Source organism: Schistocerca piceifrons, chromosome 1 (assembly GCF_021461385.2).
Source record: "Schistocerca piceifrons isolate TAMUIC-IGC-003096 chromosome 1, iqSchPice1.1, whole genome shotgun sequence".
In the NCBI taxonomy this organism is placed as follows: Eukaryota; Metazoa; Arthropoda; class Insecta; order Orthoptera; family Acrididae; genus Schistocerca; species Schistocerca piceifrons.
In genome coordinates, this window is record NC_060138.1 from 347543214 (window position 1) to 347566027 (window position 22814).

Consider the following 22814-nt stretch of genomic DNA (forward strand, 5'->3'; position numbering starts at 1 on the left):
GGTTTCATAATGTTGCAAGAATATTTTTAGGTAAGAAATAAAATTTCTCATCTACTATGTGCTCTTTGTAAACTTCTTCCCATTTCTCAGCTTGTAACTCTTTCCTGACTAGTGCAGTTAAATCAGCATTTACATCTCTCTGAACTGTTTAGTGCCTGTAAACCTCAAACACACACACACACACACACACACACACACACACACACACCTCTGTGAAGTTTCATTTTTCTTCTCTTAGTTAAACCGTCAGTCAGATTTACCATTTATTATGGTGCTCACATCTCATTCATGGAACAGTTGGATTTAGAAATAAATTATCAATCATTATCGATCTGCAAGTATGTTGTTCTATTCTTGCTGGGAATATGACTGTAGGGGTAAATACTAATGTTGGGCATCAGTATTTCTAAGTGACCTTAATAGTAGCAATCCATGATAAATTCTATACTGAATTCTCCACACACAGTAACTTTCCAGCTATTTCTACAACATCTTACTAGTTTCCTATCTAAATGTTTAGTGGAGCTTAAAATGTTTCCTGTTGGGTGCCTACGGACTGTCAAAACAGCTATCCTTGATAGTTTCCAGGCCTTTTGCAGAAGTAAGATACTCAAGCAGCAATTCAATGCAATACTCACTGAGGTTAATGGCCTAGGATTTTACTCCATCCTTTGTGTGTACAGCCACATCCCGAGTCCTCATTATAGAATCTGTCAACAACAATACTTTAGTAAAATGTACCATGTGCTTATTTACTCTCACATTCCATATTTTATAGTAGTACTGGGTAGTGCAGAAAATATGAACATGTTTAGATTGTTGAAACTGAGATAGAAGGCTACAAGGTGCATTGGAAACCTATCAGCACGGCTATCCTGCAGAAACAAATTTAAAGAACTGAAAACACTGACAGTACTTGCAATGTACATCTACTAAACAATTATTTTTAAAGTATCCTGTACAGTTTTGTTGAACTAATATGTGAATAAATTAGAGAACTAGATTTCATGAAAATTACTGTAGGCCCTATATACACAGAAACTGCTGGAAATATATTTTATAATAAACTTCAATGCAGCATTTTGTGTGTGTGCGCGTTTGTTTTTCGTTGTTAGACATAATACATTGTTTATATTATTTCAAATGTGTCTCAGTTAATGCAAGTACCCCCTGACATTTTTAATGACATTAAAACTTGACCATCAGATGAAAACTAGTTATATAAATAAATGTGTTGTCGACAGGGGTGATGCGGCGGTACACCAGGAATTTCCTGTAATATTATATCAAGTCAGTTCAATAAAAAAATTCTGACAGCCTGCAGCGCTGATAGTCAACGTTTTTAATATAATAAGCCACACATTTCATTTTTTGTATATTAGCACCACATACAAAACTCTTTATATACCAATAAGTTTTTACACAGTCAAAACGGGGTTGGCTGTGAAAAGGGCATGTTCTGAGCACACTGTCTGTCCATTTCCATAGTAATGCAACAGCTTACAAAATGTAAACTAAGTACTTATGTATGTCATCGCATATATGTACTGACAAGTGTGATTCTATCGTTTTTACTTTAGGAATGAGAGATGTACATTATGCAAGACAATTAAAAGATCACCCAGGTGTCAGTGACAATTAAACATAACTTTTCCATGTCACCGTTCTGCTTGCAAGGTATGGATAATGTTGCAAATGTTGCTCACACAAAAGCTAGTTCCATTTAACACATTTCAAATTATAACCAAAACAACACTCTCTCAGACGCTTTTCTGTTCTCTTTCTCTTAAGTAACAGTGTGCCAGCAGAGCATTAAATCACACTGTGGCATCTCAACACACAGAAACAATCACAATGACTGACAGTTTATTCAAATTCTCATTTGTATACTAAATAGAAACACCAAAGTTTTAACAAACCACAATCAACATATATATTTTACCCACCAGTGATTTTAATATTCTATTTCATTTTTACCTGGATTCATACAACTACTATAATCAGTAGTAGTTATGAAGTATATGAGAGTAAATTAATAGTGGATACACACAAAGGTTTAGTTGACAATGATATAAAATATCGAAATTGGCTGGCGTACAGGAATATTTTGCATACGGCTGAAACGATGTACTAAAACTTTGGTATCGGAATTCTCATGATGACAGGGCACAGAAGCTGTATTAGGCCTAATTACTATTGAACTATTTACTTCAGCAACAGTAAACGAAAAAGTATGTCTATCTGAAATGAACTTCTTAATTATGGTTCCATTTTTCCAAGTAATTGTAAATACTTTGTAGCTGCAGACAATTCGTAATCTTGTCCTCTGGTATAGACTTATAGGTAAATGTACTCGACAATAGCATAAAAACACGAGTGTGCTGCTGAGGGATTTCTCTTGATCCGATGTGGATACCACACTGTACTCTTCCGATGTAGTCGAATGTCAACTTACTATAGCAAATACTAACAATTTTGTATTTATTTCAATACAACTATGTAAACAGGTGCTTCTCCCATATCCTACGTGTACCAGAGCACAACATATTTATACTGCTATTGTATGTTATGAACAATTTATGTTACACTTGATCTGTTGGACCCGGTCGCACAGACCTCAAATGTATGAAAGCAAGGCTTATTATCTTTACGAAAACGAAAAAAATCTCACATCTCTACAACGATCGCGAACACCTTACCACGCTGTTTATCGATTCACTATTGCATGCTCTCGTGTTTACAGATCGCAAACCAGGTCTACCACAGCACAGTTAAAATACTTTTGCTAACAGTTCTTCATCTTTGAATCTAAGTAGCACTGACTGCATGAAATATTTCGTGTTATTTATTATAAGCGAAATTTCAGTGTGTCGACATATTGATTTTATTTTGAAGATTTCTTTGGTATACCAGTCATTAGTTGTTTGGAAGGTGGCAGCATCAGCGCTCAGCTGTCAAACTAGCAGAAGGAACTTCAAACTGCAGCAGACCATACAAAGTCGATAATATTGAGCTGAAACGCTGTTTCGCTTTAAAAATAAAAATTTATTGAAGTTCACTACGTAAAGGTCTCACCAGTGACCATCTCTCTAAGCGTTTATCACATTTCTGAAAAATGTTTTACACTTTTGTTCGGACAAAAATCCATAGTTATTGATACGCTCGGTCCGGGGCCGCTAACAGGCGAATACACCTCCTGCAGCCAGCTGACAGGAAGGTTGTGCGGGCTGGAGGTACTCCGACGACAGCGACAACGGAAAAGCCGGTAAGTCCGTATTTTGTCAGATGTGCCTTCTAGCGTTTATGAATTGTGTAAAAGATTAAAGTGATGTCATTTCTAAGTTACATAACCTGTGATTTATAATATTAAGATTTATGCGGCAGTAAAATTTGAAGTTGCGTCTGAGCTTCAACTTCAGTCTTTTCACTCTGCAGATTTTTACTGTCATTTCATTACATTCTTAAAATTGCAAAGAAACGTCTCATTAGAGAATCGAAGCAGTGGACTACTTAGTTGCTTCTGTCATTCACCACAACCGAAGTAGGGGGCCTAAACATGTATCTGTGTGTTCGACGTTGTTGCGCCTCCAATAATTTTCTGCTATAAAATGTGTCGTAACGTCACAGTAATGGTTATTTTTTTCGTTTGTTTCAGGTCTCTCAGTATCGCGCGTAACAGCATAAAATGTCAAAATTGTAATCTGGAGAGCAGCCCGTCATTCGTAGTATTTACACAGTAATACCGTCGATATTAGTGCTTGCGGGAAATAAGAAGCAGAGCGTGTAAGTTCGTCTGCGAGTCGTCTTCGAAGTCTCCTTGGAGATCACTTGTACATACCAATATCTATCAGAAAATGTTTTTTCAAAACCCAGAACAGAAGAGGAACAGTGTTAACAACAACTCTGGACAAACAGCAACAATTGCCATCGATGCTGACAGACGTTGTGGAAACGCGTGTGACATCGCAGAGGATGTGGATTTAATAACTAGATTCTGTATGCCAGTTTGTTCGCGTGACACGCACACTCGAGAACTAGCTTTGGACGTGATCGAGAAAACGGTAGAAGGGTGGCTGGATGGATATGGTAGTCCAAGACACACAAGGATGTCACTGATACCACCTAGTCATAGACTGGAGAATTTCAGTACAAATGGTCACTGCTACACCGATACAGTTTCATCAGGAGACGGCATCAGAAGCGTTCCGAAAGAATATTTATCTCTTGTTACATTACATCTTCCTGCCTTACTGCGACTGTCCGTAAACTGCCCGTTTCTTGACGTGCGGGATAAATGCAAGCGAGTACTCAAGCTTGTACAGGTAAGTTTATATTGTTTAGACATACCCGCTGCTTCACTCTTTCCTTCGCAGTTTCGAAGCAAGCCCTTGTAGTTCTAGAATCCTTTGTTTCGTAGTTATAGTACATTTTACTATAAAAAGCTTTCTACGATTTTGCATTTCTTCTCTGCTTAAGAGCCTTCAAAACATTTGTAGCAGAAACCTTTGGATTTGTTTATGAAATTACTGTGTCGCTGTATTTTAACTTAATAATTCTTAGTTAAAGAAAGAGACAGATGTAAGCATTTAGTAATTGATAAATAACTCTTCCCTCCCCCCCTCATTTGTAATTTATGCTTCAGGTATAACCTACGTACTTAGAAGCATGAAGGTAATTGTCTCTTCAGGCGTTTAAAGGAAAAAGATCCCTTAAATTTGTGTACTACCGTACACGTTTAGTGCGGCGACTGTGCACCGGGTCAGCTGTTTGGTGGCCAGTAATCGTTTTCATTGCTTGGCCGTTCACTACGTTTGTTTAAAACTGCTAGCACTGCCACTACGCTATACATTGCCAAATGGAAACAATTACCATAGCAGTATTGGCAGACTTGTTAACCAGAGCAGTTCAGTAAGCTTAAATTTTATTTCATTCCATCTGTATTAGTTTTGTTAGGATTTCACTACTGAAGAAAGGAGTTTGCAACAGACAATCGTGGACGATTTTGTCTAGCAGCGTCCAATCTTCGTCTTTCGTCCATCTATGTGTAGCAAAATGTAAGACACTGCTGTAACGTAAGCTACAATTTTTTTTCAGTTTATGCCATGAAAATAACTATTCTTAAAAGCAAATGCAGTGCTCGGTAGTACACAGGGCGACCTCCCCTTTCTCTATAATAGACTCGCCTATTTGGCACTTTCGGGCTCTATCTTGTTCCATAAAAAATAAGTCAATAAAACTGCTTCAATATTGAGAATGAAACAGAACAACAGTTTTTTGATGCTCTGAACTGTTTATGAAATTAAGGGGAATCTACGCTCTTGCAACACCTTGTATATTAGATTTCATGAAAGCGAAATGAAAAGTCTTGATTTGGAAGAGTAATTCTTGAAGTTGTAGTCGGCAAACGACATAGCGTCAGTACGTGCTGTTAACAAACGACTCATTTTTACACGGGTTTAAGTCTGCGCTACTATACAGTTTTCAATGTGGATATCAACCTAGAAAGAAGTTTACACGCACACATGTTCGGCAGGCTGTGACGCTGACTGTATTTTTCAAATATAAATAAAAACACAAGATAATTAGTCACTAATTTTGAAGTTTCTTATGACTATATTTGGAGCCTTTGTTACTCCAGGTACACTGTTTCTGGGAAACAAACGATTTCTAGGTATCTAGAATTTCGTCTTTTTTGGTGGATTAATAAGAAGAAATATTTTTTCTACTTATGTGGCAAACCTTCTCTGCAGATCATTGGAGCTTGTTTTATTTTAGGATAAAGTTTTGAGGAAGAAACGCAGATTGGTACTGGGAATTGTTGAACATATCTTCAGGGAATCGGGAAATATGTCGCGTTGCTAAGAATTACTTACTGGCTTTTCACTGTATTTTTCGTAGTTCATGTACTATTTGTGTACATAATTGTATCAAAATACTCGTCGACGATTTGTCAGTTAGATAGTAATGCTTTCCTGCATGTGCTCCTCAACTTTAGCGTGTAGAATGAAAATCTCCTTACCAACGGGTCAACGTAGACATCGGACTAAAATACAGATCTGTGTGTTACCAGAAGCCTTTATTTCGGATTCACATTCGTTGACTTCACCACCTGACATACTGTTACTTGTCATCCTAACCTAGAGTTAGGGCTACGCTGCAAATCAGTCTGTCCCCACAACCAAAATATCTTGTGGCGGACGCACTGTTGTACTCGGGTCTGCCTCACTGAAACCGAATTACCACCTACGTAACACTGGTTGTTGCTACAAGAAATTAGAACCATGAGGCTCTGCGCGTTGGAAGTTGCGTTATTGAGCACCATAACAGAGTTGAATTGCATTACGCGAAATCTGGAAGGCAAATTTAGCCTCTCCAGTAAGATGTGATTGAAAAGACAAATTTCAACTGTTATCTGAATCTACGACTTTTAGTTTCTTCCGCGACTCGTTTCGAGGGCTTACACACTCGTATTCAAGTGAATCAATGGTTTACACGAGCGTTAAGTTTTCTAATTATGACCAGTTGTCTGTCATATGGTTCCTTTCGAAGATGTTCCAGGAAAAAACTGCACTGCAGACTGTTGTGTTCTCAGTTGAGCAACAGGCTACATCCAGAAAAAGAAACTCATGACTAATATTGATCAACTTGAAGATGACGGTGTAAGCCCCCAATAATGCGCCGTGGAAGAGTAATTGGCAGACATATACATAAAGGATTTGATTTGTCTTCTGTGTTATAAACACTTGCAGTTTCTTGAATACGGCCCAACATGGTCGAAATAGGGTTATGGCACTCATCTATGGATGATAGTTGATCGGGTGCAGCTGAACGCCGTTGGGAAAAAAGTCTGACACACGGCGTGCAGAAAATTTTTCAGGTCTCTCTCTCTAGACTGCTGTCCTGTCAGTATTCAAGCTTTCCGAGTGTGGAATTTAACTGAACACTGAAATCAAGGAAAGAATGTTGTGCGTTAGTGAGTCATCGTCACTTAATTGTGACACTAGCACAGTACGCGCTCTTGACAACTACGTATCGGAAATAACTTGATGGAAAGGGATAGTGACGAAAACCAACGACGATGACGGCTGCGAAAGTCACTGCAGAACTAAATGTCGCGATCGCGAACCCCGTCAGCGCCAAAACACAAAGGGAGCTCCAAAAGCTGGGAATTTCTGGGCGAGCTGAAATTCCAAAACCATTCATCAGCATTACATATGCCCTTACACCCTTATAGAAACCAAATGACAGTTATGAGTTGAGGGGCATGAAAGGGAAGCGGTGGTTGAGAAGGGAGTGAGACAGGGTTGTAGCCAATCCCTAATGTTATTCAATCTGTATATTGAACAAGCAGTAAAGGAAACAAAAGAAAAATTCGGAGTGGGTATTAAAATCCATGGAGAAGAAATAAAAACTTTGAGGTTCGCCGATGAGATTGTAATTCTGTCAGAGACGGCAAAGGACTTGGAAGAGCAGTTGGACGGAATGGACAGTGTCTTGAAAGGAGGATATAAGATGAACATCAACAAAAGCAAAACGAGGGTAATGTAATGTAGTCGAATTAAGTCGGGTGATGCTGAGGGAATTTTTTAGGAAATGACACTTAAAGTAGTAAAGGAGTTTTGCTATTTGGGGAGCAAAATAACTGATGATGGTCGAAGTAGAGAGGATATAAAATGTAGACTGGCAATGGCAAAGAAAGCGTTTCTGGAGAAGAGAAATTTGTTAACATCGAGTATAGATTTGTCAGGAAATCGTTTCTGAAAGTATTTGTATGGAGTGTAGCCATGTATGGAAGTGAAACGTGGACGATAAATAGTTTGGACAAGAAGAGAATAGAAGCTTTCGAAATGTAGTGCTACAGAAGAATGCTGAAGATTAGATGGGTAGATCCCATAACTAATGAGGAGGTGTTGAATAGGATTGGGGAGAAAAGAAGTTTGTGGTACAACTTGACTAGAAGAAGGGATCGATTGGTAGGACATGTTCTGAGGCATCAAGGGATCACCAATTTAGTAATGGAGGGCAGCGTAGAGGGTAAAAATCGTAGAGGGAGACCAAGAGATGAATACACTAAGCAGATTCAGAAGGATGTAGGTTGCAGTAGGTACTGGGAGATGAAGAAGCTTGCACAGGATAGAGTAGTACAGGATAGAGTAGCATGGAGAGGTGCATCAAACTGGTCTTAGGACTGAAGACAACAACAACAACAACAACAACAACAACAACAACAACAACATATGCCCTTAATAGGAAAACGTTGTGCCGAAGCCATAAAACCTGGATTATGTAACAATGGGGAAAACGCGTTTGGTCGGAGGAGCCTAGTTTTACACAGTTGTCAACTCCCGGCAGAAAGTACGTTCCAAGAGTGAAACAAGGCGGGGATTCGGTGATTTGGGCAGTGCAAGGTCGCATTATTTCCAAGGATTGTGTGGCCATTTTGGCTGAACAGTTTCATTCCATGGTACAATTTTAGTTCTTCAATGATGTTGTTTTCCAAGGAGTCAAGGCCCCTGTCCACACAGCTCGCATCGTCCCGACTGGTTTTGTGAACACGAGGATGAACTGTCGCTTCTCTTGGCCACCAGTCACCAGATCTCACAAGGGTTCGTAATCGCTATCGATCTCCGTTATCGTTACCTGGACTTGCCACCATTTTGCAGGAAGAATGGTATAAGATACCTTGAAAATCATACAAGACAGGACCTGTTTTTATCCACTCCTAGACAACTGGAAGCTGTTTTGAATGCCAGTGACTTTTCTACGCCGTGTTAGAAATGGTAACGTGCAGTGTTTGTGGTGGTCTCATATTTTTGTCCATCGCCCCCCCTCCCCTTTGTACCTACAGTGTACTAACCGGTAACTGGGAGTTCGTGTCAGATTCATATATACTATTTTTCTGGCAGATAGGCCAAGCTCAGATACATGCGAACGCTTTCAGTTTGTACATTTTTAGTAGTTTGAGAGATTAGCTGGGCACACCATAAAAACGTCACGAATTGAAGCTACAGTGATAACGGAAGCTGTTCATACCCAGAACTTAATGGCATATTCAATCACAGGGAGATCAGCGACGAATGGTAAAGTAATCTAGGGATTTCAAGACAAATGGCTCCCTATGCACCGGTTACTGGTCGACCATTACCTGTTCTTTCTTAATACATAATGAACTGGTAGGCCTATCTGTGTGGAATTTAAAGATGGGAGTTAAGTTTGTGTAGATAGTTTCTTTCTGTACCTTTCCTTTGATTCGTACTCCCTTGCTAAATTTGAACTATGTATTTTATTTTCAGAGTACGGCCAGTTTTAGAAGTTCATTGACATGAAACAATGCTGCGGCGTTGTGGAGTTATCAGCATTGAGCTGAAATGTGTACTGTTTTCTCATGGCAGAACCTGTTTTTGTAGAAAATGTCTATCATTAAATTAATATCGACCTGTAATCTGTTGAAGCGAAATGAACTGAGACGGTGACAAAGATAGTCTGAAATTGGTAGATGTCATTATGAAGTAAAAGGAATTTCACTAGAACGCGTTCGCCACTTAACCTTAGAAAACCATATTAATTAACGAGTCTATAAAAAGTTATCGCACTTCCGGAAAAGTGCGAACTGACCTTGCGAAGTCAAACTCGCGCACTGCTTGCGTGGATTCCGTATTTGTAACCCCCCCCCCCCCAAACAGCTTTAGGCTCAGTATCATGTCAAATTACCAAAGAAAGCACGTCCTTTGTGGTATCTAAGAAGGTCTAACATAGGATTGAAAATTCTTCACTGAGAAAATGCAGCATCTTGTTCTAGATGTAAGTCATCCAGAGTCATAGAAATAATTTCACGTTAGCACCAAGGAAAAGCGGAATTACTCTTAATGTTCATGACATGTATTAAAGAATTAGCAAATAGTATTCTGCGATTATCCATGAAAAGTTTTCAGATGAAATCTGTAGTAAAATTCGGTTAAATTTCGACAAACGTTAACTGCGCTACTCCAAGAAAAAGTAAAAATACCTGAACTTATCGATTTGTAGGGACATGTAACTAAACGTTCATATAATTTCGATCGCGGATTACCCACGGGGGCAGTCTGCGGTTCGTTAGTAGAATACTAGAGAAATGCGATCAGTCTAATAAGAAGATTGCTTACAAATCACTCGTGCGATCCACACTAGAGTATTGCTCAAGAGTGTGGGAGCCGTTTCATGTAGGACTAAAAGGGATAATGAACGTATAGAGGAGGATAGCACTAATGGCAAGTTTTGTTTGACCCGTGGGAGTATGTGACGAAGATGCTGAATGAATTGAAGAGGTAGACGCTTGAAGATACATGCAGACCATACCGTTAAAAGCTACTTACAAAGATTATAAAACGAACTTAAAGTATGGAACCCTATACGTTCCCATAGGGGTCGCGAAGACAAGATCAGACTAATTACAGTGTGCAGAGACGATTAAGCATTCTTTCTCCGCGTGATCCATACGTGAATGAAACAGAAAAACGCCCTAATAACTGCTACAGTGGGATGTAATCTCTGCCCTGCAGTTCTTTGTAGTTTGCAGAGTGTAGACGTAAATCTAGTAGCCTTGGAGAACACGATTATTGAGTCACTACTATAACCTGGATTACAATAACAGATTGAGTGACGGCTAGTTGTACGCCAGACAGCTGCCACAGCAACAACCAGTGAGTGAATGAGGTTGGTCACACCTTCCACTTTGTCCGCCGTTGTCATATAGTTCTGCTACCTCAGGTGTCAGTAGTGTCAGTTGCAGACGACGCTTGCGTCCGATATTGTAACAACTATGATTAGTTTTACTTGTTTACATTGCTCCTGTGTCTGACGTGCTTGCTTTTTGCCCTGGAGTTTTAGTTAAAAGACCATTACCAATCGGTTGAGCAAACCCGATATTGCACGTTAACGGGAAACATGCGAATGTGTCCGGAATGGAAACGCCCTGCAGTTGCTGCAGTCATACCGTGCTTGTAGATAAACGTGAACCAACATCAACCCCCGCTGTCCCTCCCCCATTTTCTTCCTCTCACCTTCCATCCTCGACTGTCAGTCACTTTATTTTGACTGAGGTGTAGTCATTCATTTCCTACGAATACCTAGAGGTAATGTGTGGAGATAAATGGTGGAACGCATACACAAGTTCAGTTGTAGATAAAACAAATGGCAGGCATCGATTTATTGACAGATTGTCTACGAATGAGGTAGCTTACAGAACTCTCGTACGGCACAACCGCAATTCTCGTACTGTTACTGTTTCTGACTCGTATGAGTTTAGTCTAAACCGGGGTCAAGAAGTGTGCACAAACCATGGCAGTGCGATGTTTTTTTCAGGTGAGTTTAATGGAAATGCTGAAAAACTTTAGCTAGTAAGCACTTAAAGAAAAACCTCGTGTGTCTTCTGAGGACATGCTTAAAAATTGTAGAAACAGGTTTTGGGGATCGGATATGGGTGAAATATTCTTTAATTCCTTTCGTATCACACTCAAAGATAACATTAGGCTAATTAACGGAACACTTACAGGTACAGAACGCTTGTTTTTTTTATTCTTTTGTTACTTGTGACCCTATGGAAGAGACAAAGGCACTCTATGCCATGCACTTTGTTGTGATTCACACAGTGCACAAGAAGACAATGTCTATAGCTATATTATGATGGATACTCTTCGATTATTACCTGATATTGGAAATAGAGAAATTTCCAAACAACATTCTGTACTAGACGAGTTTACATGTCTCTTAGAGTTCGTCTTGTACAGTTGCAATTTTTATTAGTGTCGAGTGCACTTCTTTGCAGCTCTTTCTTTTGGCGTTATTCGCATCCGTCTGCTACTTGTTCATCTCCGTATTTACGTCAGTGACGTAGGATTTATATTTCGCGTTCCGATAACTCAAAACCACTGCTATGGTGAGTCTGTCCTGGCATTCACCTGCTACTTAATTGCCGTCATTGTTTACCGTACCCTCCTATATTTCATCGCAGCGCAACTAATTCTTTTTCTCTGACTCTTTTATTGAAAGAACTTCTTCTGCAACACCGTTCTGTTTTTCCTCGCACTCTGCCATTCATTCCATACCAAAAAAAAGCTCATTTCATTTTAAATAAGAGTCCACGTACCTCATTACCGCTTCGCAGCATTTAGCTTCATTGAATACCTGAATACATTCAGACAGTACGTCCGCTCGAGCGAATCCCTAACGTTAATCTATGCAGTCGGTATCTTGCATATCAACCGGGTTTCCAGCGGAGAAATTTTCTTGTGAAACTGCTCACATTCGTTACACAAACTGCTGCGGGTTGTAAAAATGTAGACTGCGATCATCATAAAGTGTAAAAAGAACACAACGTTTGAGATAAATACCGAGGCCCACCAGGTTTCCCTTAACGCGGACACTGGGATGGTTCCTTCGAAATAACAGGGTCGATTTCCTCCGCCAGCTGGAGCTTGTGCTCTGTCTCTAATGCCGTCTCTGACGACTGAACTTCAATCTTCCTTCCTGCCTCCTTTTTCCTCCTCAGTTTTTTCCACATTTTCAACCGTCAGACATAGCGAACTTTAAGGAAACCTCTGGAGAGTCTTCATCTTTCGTGATATGTCCAAAACTTTTCAATATCTTCTGTGACATTTTTGCCTCTGAAACTACACTACTGGCCATTAAAATTGCTACACAATGAAGATGCCGTGCTACAGGCGCGAAATTTAACCGACAGGGAGAAGATGCTGTGATACGCAAACGATTAGCTTTCCACAGCATTCACACAAGGTTGGCGCCGGTGGCGACACCTACAACGTGCTGCCATGAGGAAAGTTTCCAACCGATTTATCATACACAAACAGCAGTTGACCGGCGTTGCCTGGCGAAACGTTGTGATGCCTCGTGTAAGGAGGAGAAATGCGTACCATCACGTTTCCGACTTTGATAAAGGTCGGATTGTAGCCTATCGCGATTGCGGTTTATCGTATCGCGATATTGCTGCTCGCGTTGGTCGAGATCCAATGACTGTTAGCAGAATATGGAATCGGTGGGTTCAGGAGGGTAATACGGAACGCCGTGCTGGATTCCAAAAGCCTCGTATGACTAGCAGTCGAGATGACAGGCATCTTATTCGCATGGTTGTAACGGATCGTGCAGCCACGTCTCGATCCCTGAGTGAACAGATGGGGATGTTTGCAAGACAACAACCATCTGCACGAACAGTTCGACGGCGTTTGCAGCAGCATGGACTATTAGCTCGGATACCATGGCTGCGGTTACCCTTGACGCCGCATCACAGACAGGAGCGCCTGCCATGGTGTAATCACGACGAACCTGGGTGCACGAATGGCAAAACGTCATTTTTTCGGATGAATCCAGGTTGTGTTTACAGCATCATGATGGTCGCATCCGTGTTTGGCGACATCGCGGTGAACGCACATTGGAAGCGTGTATTCGTCATCGTCATACTGGCGTATCACCCGGCGTGATGGTATGGGGTGCCATTGGTTACACGTCTCGGTCACCTCTTGTTCGCATTGACGGCACTTTGAACAGTGGACGTTACATTTCAGATGTGTTACGACCCGTGGCTCTACCCTTCATCCGATCCCTGCGAAACCATACATTTCAGCAGGATAACGCACGACCGCATGTTGCAGGTCCTGTACGGGCCTTTCTGGATACAGAAAATGTTCGACTGCTGCCCTGACCAGCACATTATCCAGATCTCTCACCAGCTGAAACAGTCTGGTCAATGGTGGCCGAGCAACTGGCTCGTCACAATACGCCAGTCACTACTCTTGATGAACTGTGGTATTGTGTCGAAGCTGCATGAGCAGCTGTACCTGTACACGCCATCCAAGCTCTGTTTGACTCAATGCCCAGGCGTATCAAGGCCGTTATTACGGCCAGAGGTGGTTGTTCTGGATACTGATTTCTTAGGATCTATGCACCCAAACTGCGTGAAAATGTAATCATATACCAGTTCTAGTATAATAGGTTTGTCCAATGAATACCCGTTTATCATCTGCATTTCTTCTTGGTGTAGCAATTTTAATGGCCAGTAGTGTTTCACAAAACATTTTCCCTGTATTTTGTTGGTTGGCTACTGAGTCACACTGGAAACCCAAAGGCCTGATTACAATCCACAAATGTTTCTGGGGTTTGTACTGGTACTAACAGTTTCTGAATGTGCATAACGCCAGTTTTCACGGAGGTTGAGACTGCACGACGAATTGGAGGGTCCCACTTGTGTGACTGGTTGATTCAGTTCTCACGTGGGAGGAAAGACAGGACTCCAGTAAGAAGCAGCATTGTGGTGCTCAACACAGCTGAGATACTGACACACTGTTTTCAACTCAGCAGACTTTTATAAAGATGTGTCAGATCGGTATTTAATAAATCTTACGATATTTTCACCACTGAGCTTGACTTAGTTTCTTTTAAGTCCGTTGAAAAGATGGGAGCTCTGAGTTCTTTATTTTGTAGATGATGTATCTTATGTACCTTCCTCACGAACGTCTTACTTACAATTAATTTAATTAAAACAGCTTTTCTCGTTAGTGTCCATATTTCCTCATACTAAGAACCGACCTTTTGTCATCCTAGACCCATACAGAAATTATTTACCTCTTCATCGTCCTCTTGATATAGCTTAACAATAATTTCCATTATTGTTGTTAAAAATGTTGATTTTGTTGTGACAATAAATACAGAAACTAAAAAGGAAGACAGAAAACGCTTTTGAGTACCTCTGTCGAAGGCTCATCACTTCAAATGAAAACAGTTGCATCCTGTTTTCAGACTGTTAGTAAATTGTAATTTGGACCCATTTGTTTATCGATAGTAAAAATACAACTATTTACGAGTGTGTACATTTCTCCAGAGTTCCACACAATTTCATGTTCACAATGGGTTGATAGTCCTAAGTCGAGGTTTGAAATCCAGTCAAAAGCTTTTGCAGACAAACGGTGAAGGTCTTCCATTGTCCCTTCCAATGCTCTGAAGCAAAATTCAAATATTATATGATGTACATTTCGCTGCAGTTTCATTGAAGAGAGGACTTCCATCCCCATTGGTGCAGCAATGCTCCACGTATGCCCCGGTTTGTTCTGATCGGATTTAGTATCAAACAGTGTCGCAAGGCTACATGAAAATTTGTTGGTCGCTCCCAAAGAGTGTTAATTAGTCGGTGACGCATCAAGGCAATTTGCTCATACGATTGATTGTTCCAGGCATCCTGCATATTGCAGTGACTGTTCTGAAGAGCGTGAACACGTCAACTGCTGTAAAAAAAAATTCTGCCTTGTGCACTTTTTTCTGAATTTATTCTGAAGCTCTGTTATCAAATCAGTTCGTGTTACCTGACACGGAGCTTAATGGAAGCTACATTATATTACACTAGGTACATCCCGGTGTGTTTTTCGAAGAATGCTTCTGACAGCACATCCGTTTCTCACTTCCTTGTTCCACTCACGAATGGTGCGTTGGAAGAAAGACTGCCAGCAAGCCTCATTATACGTTCCAGTGCATATGGAAAAAAGTAAAATGTTGCCGATCTCTTCCTGGAATATGTGTTATATCGGAATTTTAATAATAAACCACTCCGTGATGCATAACTCTTGTCTCGTATAAGAGACCATCAAAAGGTTTCCATTTGAGGGCGTTGCTGCAGCTTACGTGCAACATAGCGCGATTCCAATGCGGAGATATAAGCACCAATATGTCGGTAAGGGATTTGTGGCTTTCATTCCTTTCTGACGTGCGAGCGTAAATATGGAAACGTGAAATATGGCGACATTATTACCAAATGTGTTCAGACAGGATCTACGTCAGTACCAAAGAATAACGGCACTTATTCTCTTTCCTTGGCTGCCGAAGGACAAACATTGGTAGACAGTGACCGAAGAATGAAGAATGTATATGGGGCAGCATGTCTGCGGAAACCACCGTTCGGGAATGGTGCACAAAGTTCGGTGTTGGGTGCTGCTGCTTCATGGTGACGCACGTCGCCATACCGCATACGTCGCAACGCAAAAGTTAGGGCAACGCACACCATAGCTCCCTCTATAATCCTCATCCCTCCAGATGCAGTTATCACGCCTTCAGTCCTTTCATGCTTTCAGACCAATTGGCTCTGTGTATTAAATTTTACTGTCTCTTAGCTGCAACAAATATTTTTCCCCAGTGGAAAGTTGGCGCACAATTTGTGAATGTTCAATATTTTTACCATGTAAAAGTGCTGCCAGATGTTCACTACAAAAATATTCACAAGTCAATGTAGTCGTGCACAGCAGCTCGTGACCGTCAGAATGCACAGAAGTGTTGGTTGGTTACATTCCAACGTATAAATGAATGTTATTATTGTTATTTTGCATGGTAATTGTTGATCATTTTATTTATTACAACAGCGATACTTCAAAATTAGCTATTTTAGTCCGTAAAAAGAAGCCAATGTTCGAAGTATATTTTGAAAACGGGTACATATTTTTGTATACATCTTGCTTTTAAAATCGTTAAAAAATCACCTAAGAGCACTACAGCATAAAGAAAAATTTTCCTTTGTCTACAGCAGGTAGTTACCGACTTCTTCACTCAGCATGATGATGCGATGGTTCACCAAACACGTATATTCAGCTTTCTGCGTCATTGGAATGATTACCTGAATGGCAACGGCTATTTTGCCTGGACTGTAAGGCCTTGGAACGGAAACTTCTTGATCGCCGTTGACTGTCTAGCAGTTGCTAAACGATCCAGTGACTAAATACGCACCTCTTCTTTGCATCTTCTCCATATATTCTACTTATCTAGCCTAGTAAGGGTACCAAACTAAGTAGCAGTACTCTAGCTGTAGTGGGCAAGTGCTTCGTAAGTCATTTCTTTCGTGAATGACTTAAATTTCCTTAAGATTCTTCCAGTGGATCTCAGCCTGCTTTTTCTACAGCAGATTATATGGTCATTCTAATTAGGTCGCTACGTTACCCTCGATATGCTGGAAAAATTACACCTTTAAAGCCGGCGGCAGGCATAAAAAGTCATCCGAAATTGTACTAAATGCTTTTTCAGAAAATTATTTTGAACAATTAGTTCATGAGGCCACTCGAAGCGTAAATCGTTACGAAAGCACACTTGACCTCTTAACAACAAATAATCCTGGACAAATAGTGAGTATCCTTACGCATACAGGGATTAGCGACCACAAGGCCGTTGCTGCTAGGCTGAATGCCGTAACACCTACAACCATAAAAAAGAAACGCAAAGTATATCTATTCAAAAAAGCTAATAAAAATGCCCTTAACGCCGTTTTAAGAGTCAGTCTTCACTCTTTCCGATCTGATCATGGAAGCGTAGAAAAGTTGTGGAATGATTTCAGAGAGATAGTATCGACAGCAACTCAGAGAAGTCCGTAACCACATAAATTAATAAGTGATGGTAGTTATCCCCTATGGTACACAAAACGGGTCAGTTCGCTGTTGCAGAAGCAGCGAAAAAAGCATGCCAAATTTAAAAAATCTGGCAGAAAACCCAAAGGAATTCTGGTCATACATAAAGCACACCAGTGGCTAGAGGCAATCAGTACCTTCACTGCGCGATAGCAACGGTGAAGTCACTGATGACAGTGCCACTAAAGCAGAGTCATCAAATACGGTTTTCTGAAACTCCTTCACCAAAGAAGACGCATTAAATATTCCTGAATTCTAATGAAGAACAACTGCCAAGATGAGAAACGTAGAAGTAGATATCCTCGGTGTATCAAAGCACCTCAAATCACTTAATAAAGGCAAGGCTTTTGGTCCGGATTGTATACCAGTCAGGTTTCTCTGAGTATGCTGATGCGATAGCTCCATATTTAGCAATTATATACAATCACTCGCTCACAGAAAGAAAATTGCTCAAGTCACACCAGTACCAAAAAAGGGAAGCACGAGTAATCCGTTGAATTACAGGCCCATTTGCAGTAGGGTTTTGGAACATACACTGCATTCGAACATTATGAAGTACCTCGAAGAAAACGATTTATTGACAGTCAGTACGGATTCAGAAAATACCGTTCTTGTGAAACACAACTAGCTCTTTAAACTCATGAAGTAATAAGTGCTATCGACAGGGGATGTCAAATTGATTCCATATTTTTAGATTTCCAGAAGGCGTCTTCTAACCAAACTGCGTGCCTCTGGAATATCGTCTCAGTTGTGCGACTGGATTCGTGATTTCCTTTCAGAAAGGTCACAGTTCTTAGTAATAGACGTAAAGTCATCGAGTAGTGCCTCTGGAATATCGTCTCAGTTGTGCGACTGGATTCGTGATTTCCTTTCAGAAAGGTCACAGTTCTTAGTAATAGACGTAAAGTCATCGAGTAAAACAAAAGTAATATGCGGCGTTCCACAATGAAGTGTTACAGGCCCTCCACTGTTCCTGATATATATGAACGACATAGGAGACAATCTGAGTAACCGTACTAGATTGTTCGCAAATGATGCTGTCATTTACAGTCTTGTAAAGTCATCAGATGATCAAAACGACTTGCAAAATGATTTACATAAGATATATGTATGGTGCGAAAAGTGGCAATTGACCCTGAATAAGGAAAAGTGTGAAGTTATTCACATGAGTACCAAAAGAAATGAGCTAAATTTAGATTACGCGATAAGTCAAACAAATCTGAAGGCTCTAAATTCAACTAAATACTTAGGGATTACAATTACAAATAACCTAAATTGGAACGATCACATAAATAATATTGTGGGTAGAGCAAACCGAAGACTGCGATTCATTGGCAGAACACTTACGCGGTGCAACAGATCTACTAAAGAGACTGCTTACACCACGCTTGTCCGCCCTAATCGGGAGTATTGCTGTGTGGCGTGGGATCCATATGAGGTGGGACTGAGGGATGTCATCGAAAAAGTACAAAGAAGGGCAGCTCGTTTTGTATTATCGCGAAATAGGGGAGATAGTGTCACAGACATGATATGTGAATGGGAGTGGCAGTCATTAAAACAAAGGCGTTTTTCGTTGCGACGGGATCTTCTCATAAAATTTTTATCACCAGTTTTCTCCTCCGATTTCGAAAACATTCGGTTGGGACCCACCTAAACAGGGAGAAATGATCATCACGATAAAATAAGAGAAATCAGGGCTCGCACAGAAAAATATGTGCTCGTTTTTGCCGCGCGCCTTTCGAGAGTGGAACGATAGAGACAGCTTGAAGGTGGTTCATTGAACCCTTTGTCAGGCACTTTATTGTGAATAGCAGATTAATCACGTAGAAGTAGATGTCGCTCTGGATGATTATTTTTATGTTATTAATGTTTCCGGTAATGTAATGTACCGCCAATAGCGGAACTGAACAGGAGTTTTTTATGTATTACGTTCATTTCTGATCAGGACTAACTGCCAGTTCTTGCACCAGTCCTGTGCAGGTTTTCTAGCATTTCGCTGCAGTCTTTTTGAAATTCTTCTGTAGACAACAGCATCGGCCGTGAACCATCGCATTGTGCTTCCGACGTTATCTACTAGATCATTTATATTTATTGTACACAGTAAAGGCCTAACACTCCGTTTTATTACCATCGAATTTACTTTTATATCTGACTTGTTGAGTTGTTTCTGCTACGTTGCCCTGAATCCAATTACAGATCTCCTCTAATACATAAACAATGAAACTACTGTGGGAAAGACTAAGTTATTGACCTGCTCCTTTTTTTTTTTTGTGTGTGTGTGTGTGTGTGTGTGTGTGTGTGTGTGTGTGTGTGTATTATTCTTTTTTTTATTAGCAATCAGTAGTAACTACTGAGGTCTGCCTTTAGTCCCCATTCTGTAAACCTGTCTGATTTGTAAGACTACATTTTTAGACAGGCTAACTTAACAGTTTTATCTTCCGTGTGATTGTGTTTGAGAGCTGAAGTTAGACTTCACTTGCCAGCTTGCCATTTTCTCGCACGATGTCCTGCGAACCATGGATTGAAGAGGGACTGAAGAGCAATAGTCAGTTTCCGTATTCCTACATTTTCAGAAAGTGTTTGAACACACTGCAGACTTGAACAAAGATCCGAGCATACGGAATAGGTGACCAGATACGTGAGTGGCTTGAAGATTTCTTAAGTAATAGAACCTAGCACGTTGTCCTGGAGGGCGGATGTCCATGAGACGCAAGGATATCAGGAGTGCGCTATGGACGTGTGAGAGGACCTCTCTCTCTCTCTCTCTCTCTCTCTCTCTCTCTCTCTCTCTCTCTCTCTCTTGGTGTAATGAGTGGCAGCTTGCTCCAAATGCAGAAAAATGTAAATTAATGCAGATGAGTAGGAAAAACAAACCTGTAATGTTCTAATAGAGCATTGCTAGTGTGCTGCTGGTCACAGTCAGCTCGATTAAACATTATGTCGTAACGTTTCAAAACGATATGAAATGGAACGAACTCGTAATAACAGTAGTTTGAAGCGCAAATTGTTGACTTCGGTTTATTGGGAGAGTTTTAGGAAAGTGTAGGTCACCTACAAAATACTGCGTATGTAACACTACTGTGACCCATTTTTGAGTACTGCTTGAGCGTTTGGGTCACCCACCGGATCTGACTAAGGGAACACATCGAAGCGGTTTATAGGCACGCTGCTAATTTGTTACCGGTAGATACGATCAACAAGAGAGTAGTACGTAGATGCTTCGTAAACTTAAATAATCTCTTGTGGGACTCCATGCTCTTTTCGCGAAACACTATTGAGAAAATTTAGAGAACAGGCATTTGTAGCTGACTGCTAACTTAAATTTCACGTAATGATCGCGAAGACAAGATAAAAGAAATTAGGGCTCGTACAGAGGCATATAGATAGTTTCCCCGCTCGCTCCATTTGCTAGTAGAAGAGGGGAAGGAAATCACTAGTAGTGGTACAAAATACCCTTCACCATACACCGTACGGTAGCTTAATCACTATGTATGTAGATGCAGGTAAATATCAGTGAGGACGACGGATATTGATTGAGATTTTAATTGAATTGTTTTTTTATCCTGTAGATTTCGAATGTTAGATGTTTGTGAACAGATCCATACCAGATTACTTTAGCTGCAGAGCACTCTAAAGACACAAGCGAGCGAGCGCGGAAAAACTCCATCTCCGGGGATAATTTGGGAGACACCACTCTAACAACGCACTGATCTTCCGGGCGTCACAGCAATGAAACTGTCGCCGATGAGAGAGGCACAGCGGCGGAATGGAAAGGCTGTTGAGCGGTTGTCAGCGGTGTTTGGGGAGGCTGACAGCCGGAAGTCTGTCATCGATCGGTCGTCCGCCGTGCGGCAGGGGTTGGAGTGGGGGTATGTATTCCATTCCAGATTGGGACATCCTCGCTTCGCGCTGCCCAGTTCCAATCATTCGCAGGCCGTGTTCCGGTATTTCAAGCGAGACATTCGTGTGCCACCAAGGCAACATGGACAACCCCTTTTTTAGAAGTTATTTTAGGATCCATGGAACGGAAGAAGTCTGACAGGATATCGACAGGAGAAGAAGAAACTGCGCCGGCCGAAGTGGCCGTGCGGTTCTAGGCGCTGCAGTTTGGAACCGAGCGACCGGTGCGGTCGCAGGTTCGAATCCTGCCTCGGGCATGGATGTGTGTGATGTCCTTAGATTAATTAGGTTTAATTACTTCTAAGTTCTAGGCGACTGATGACCTCAGAAGTTAAGTCGCATAGAGCTCAGAGCCATTTGAACCATTTTGAAGAAGAAACTGCACATCCAACCGAGAACTTTTGCTTACCGCTGGTTGTTGCGTTCACAACGAACAACATCCAGAAAATGAAAGCTTCTTTTCATGTTGCAATATTAAGACCACTGCCCTTAGAATCTTTAATGTAATTAATTACTTTGATCGTTCTTGCCTTAAAAGCCCAACAGGAACAGTGCATTCCTCCGAAACTAGTAAGGGTGTCGAGCTGTAAGGACTTCAAGTGGCTTGTATGGACTTGTCTAGCATTCACATTGGTTGTCGAAATACACTGTAGATTTCCTCTCTGTAAGCAAATCAGTATATGAAGACATACACGGTAAAACGGGCTAACCTTCAAATGTAAAAACTTAAGAGATAAATGTTGTCATTTGTTGCTGGGTACGGTAACTATCAAAACTGACTTTGGCCTCACCCCTAAATATGCTGATATGATATTTAGGGGTGAGACCAATGTAAGTTTTCATAGTTCTCGTAACCAGCAACCGATGGCAACACGTACCTTTAAGCTTTTACATTTGAGAGTTAGCCCGTTTTTCCGGCCATGTTTTCGTGTTTCTTTTAGCATAGTGACCCCACCAACATTAAAAAAAACGTAATTATTACTAAAAATTTCATAATCTGCATATTCATTCGGACGATAGTTGGCGTAGTCAGTCATCAGGTTGAGAGTCCTGAACCAGAACAACGTGTCTGTTTGGATACATGCCAGCACAAGTAAGCTATGAAGTTCTTGGGAGGGGAAAGGTAAAGGCCAGTAAAGAAATTTTAGGAACCGGCTAAAAAGAGAAAAAGGTTACTAGAACTGGCGAAGAAAGTAACCTGGAAAGTAAAAACACGGAAGAGAGAGGACACAAAGCGTGGAACTAAAAAAAGCTAGATAACGCGATAAAAGTGTTCGGAGAAAACTAAAATCAACAATACACTTTACTCAGTATAGCATACCGTATGAGATAAGATATCAAAGGGGATGATAACTTTAAACATAAAAAAAGCTTGCAAAGAAGCTACTGTTCGTGATACTCTAGTTGAATTACTCAAATGTGGGCTACGTGCAAGGGAATGAATTATGAACTGAAGTCTCAAATGACTGAATAAAAGTAAATTCTGAA

At 40.8% G+C, this 22814-nt stretch overlaps 1 protein-coding gene across 1 annotated transcript in view; it reads left to right on the forward strand.

Moving 5' to 3' along the window:
- Nucleotides 1–3140: 3140 nt before the first annotated feature.
- LOC124720473 overlaps nucleotides 3141–22814 on the forward strand; it is a 366010-nt gene continuing 346336 nt past the window's right edge. The window contains exons 1-2 of the mRNA XM_047245862.1: nucleotides 3141–3265; nucleotides 3656–4322. Coding sequence (XP_047101818.1) covers nucleotides 3855–4322 — 468 coding nt within the window. The 5' untranslated portion in view covers nucleotides 3141–3265; nucleotides 3656–3854. The remainder of the gene's footprint in view (nucleotides 3266–3655; nucleotides 4323–22814) is intronic.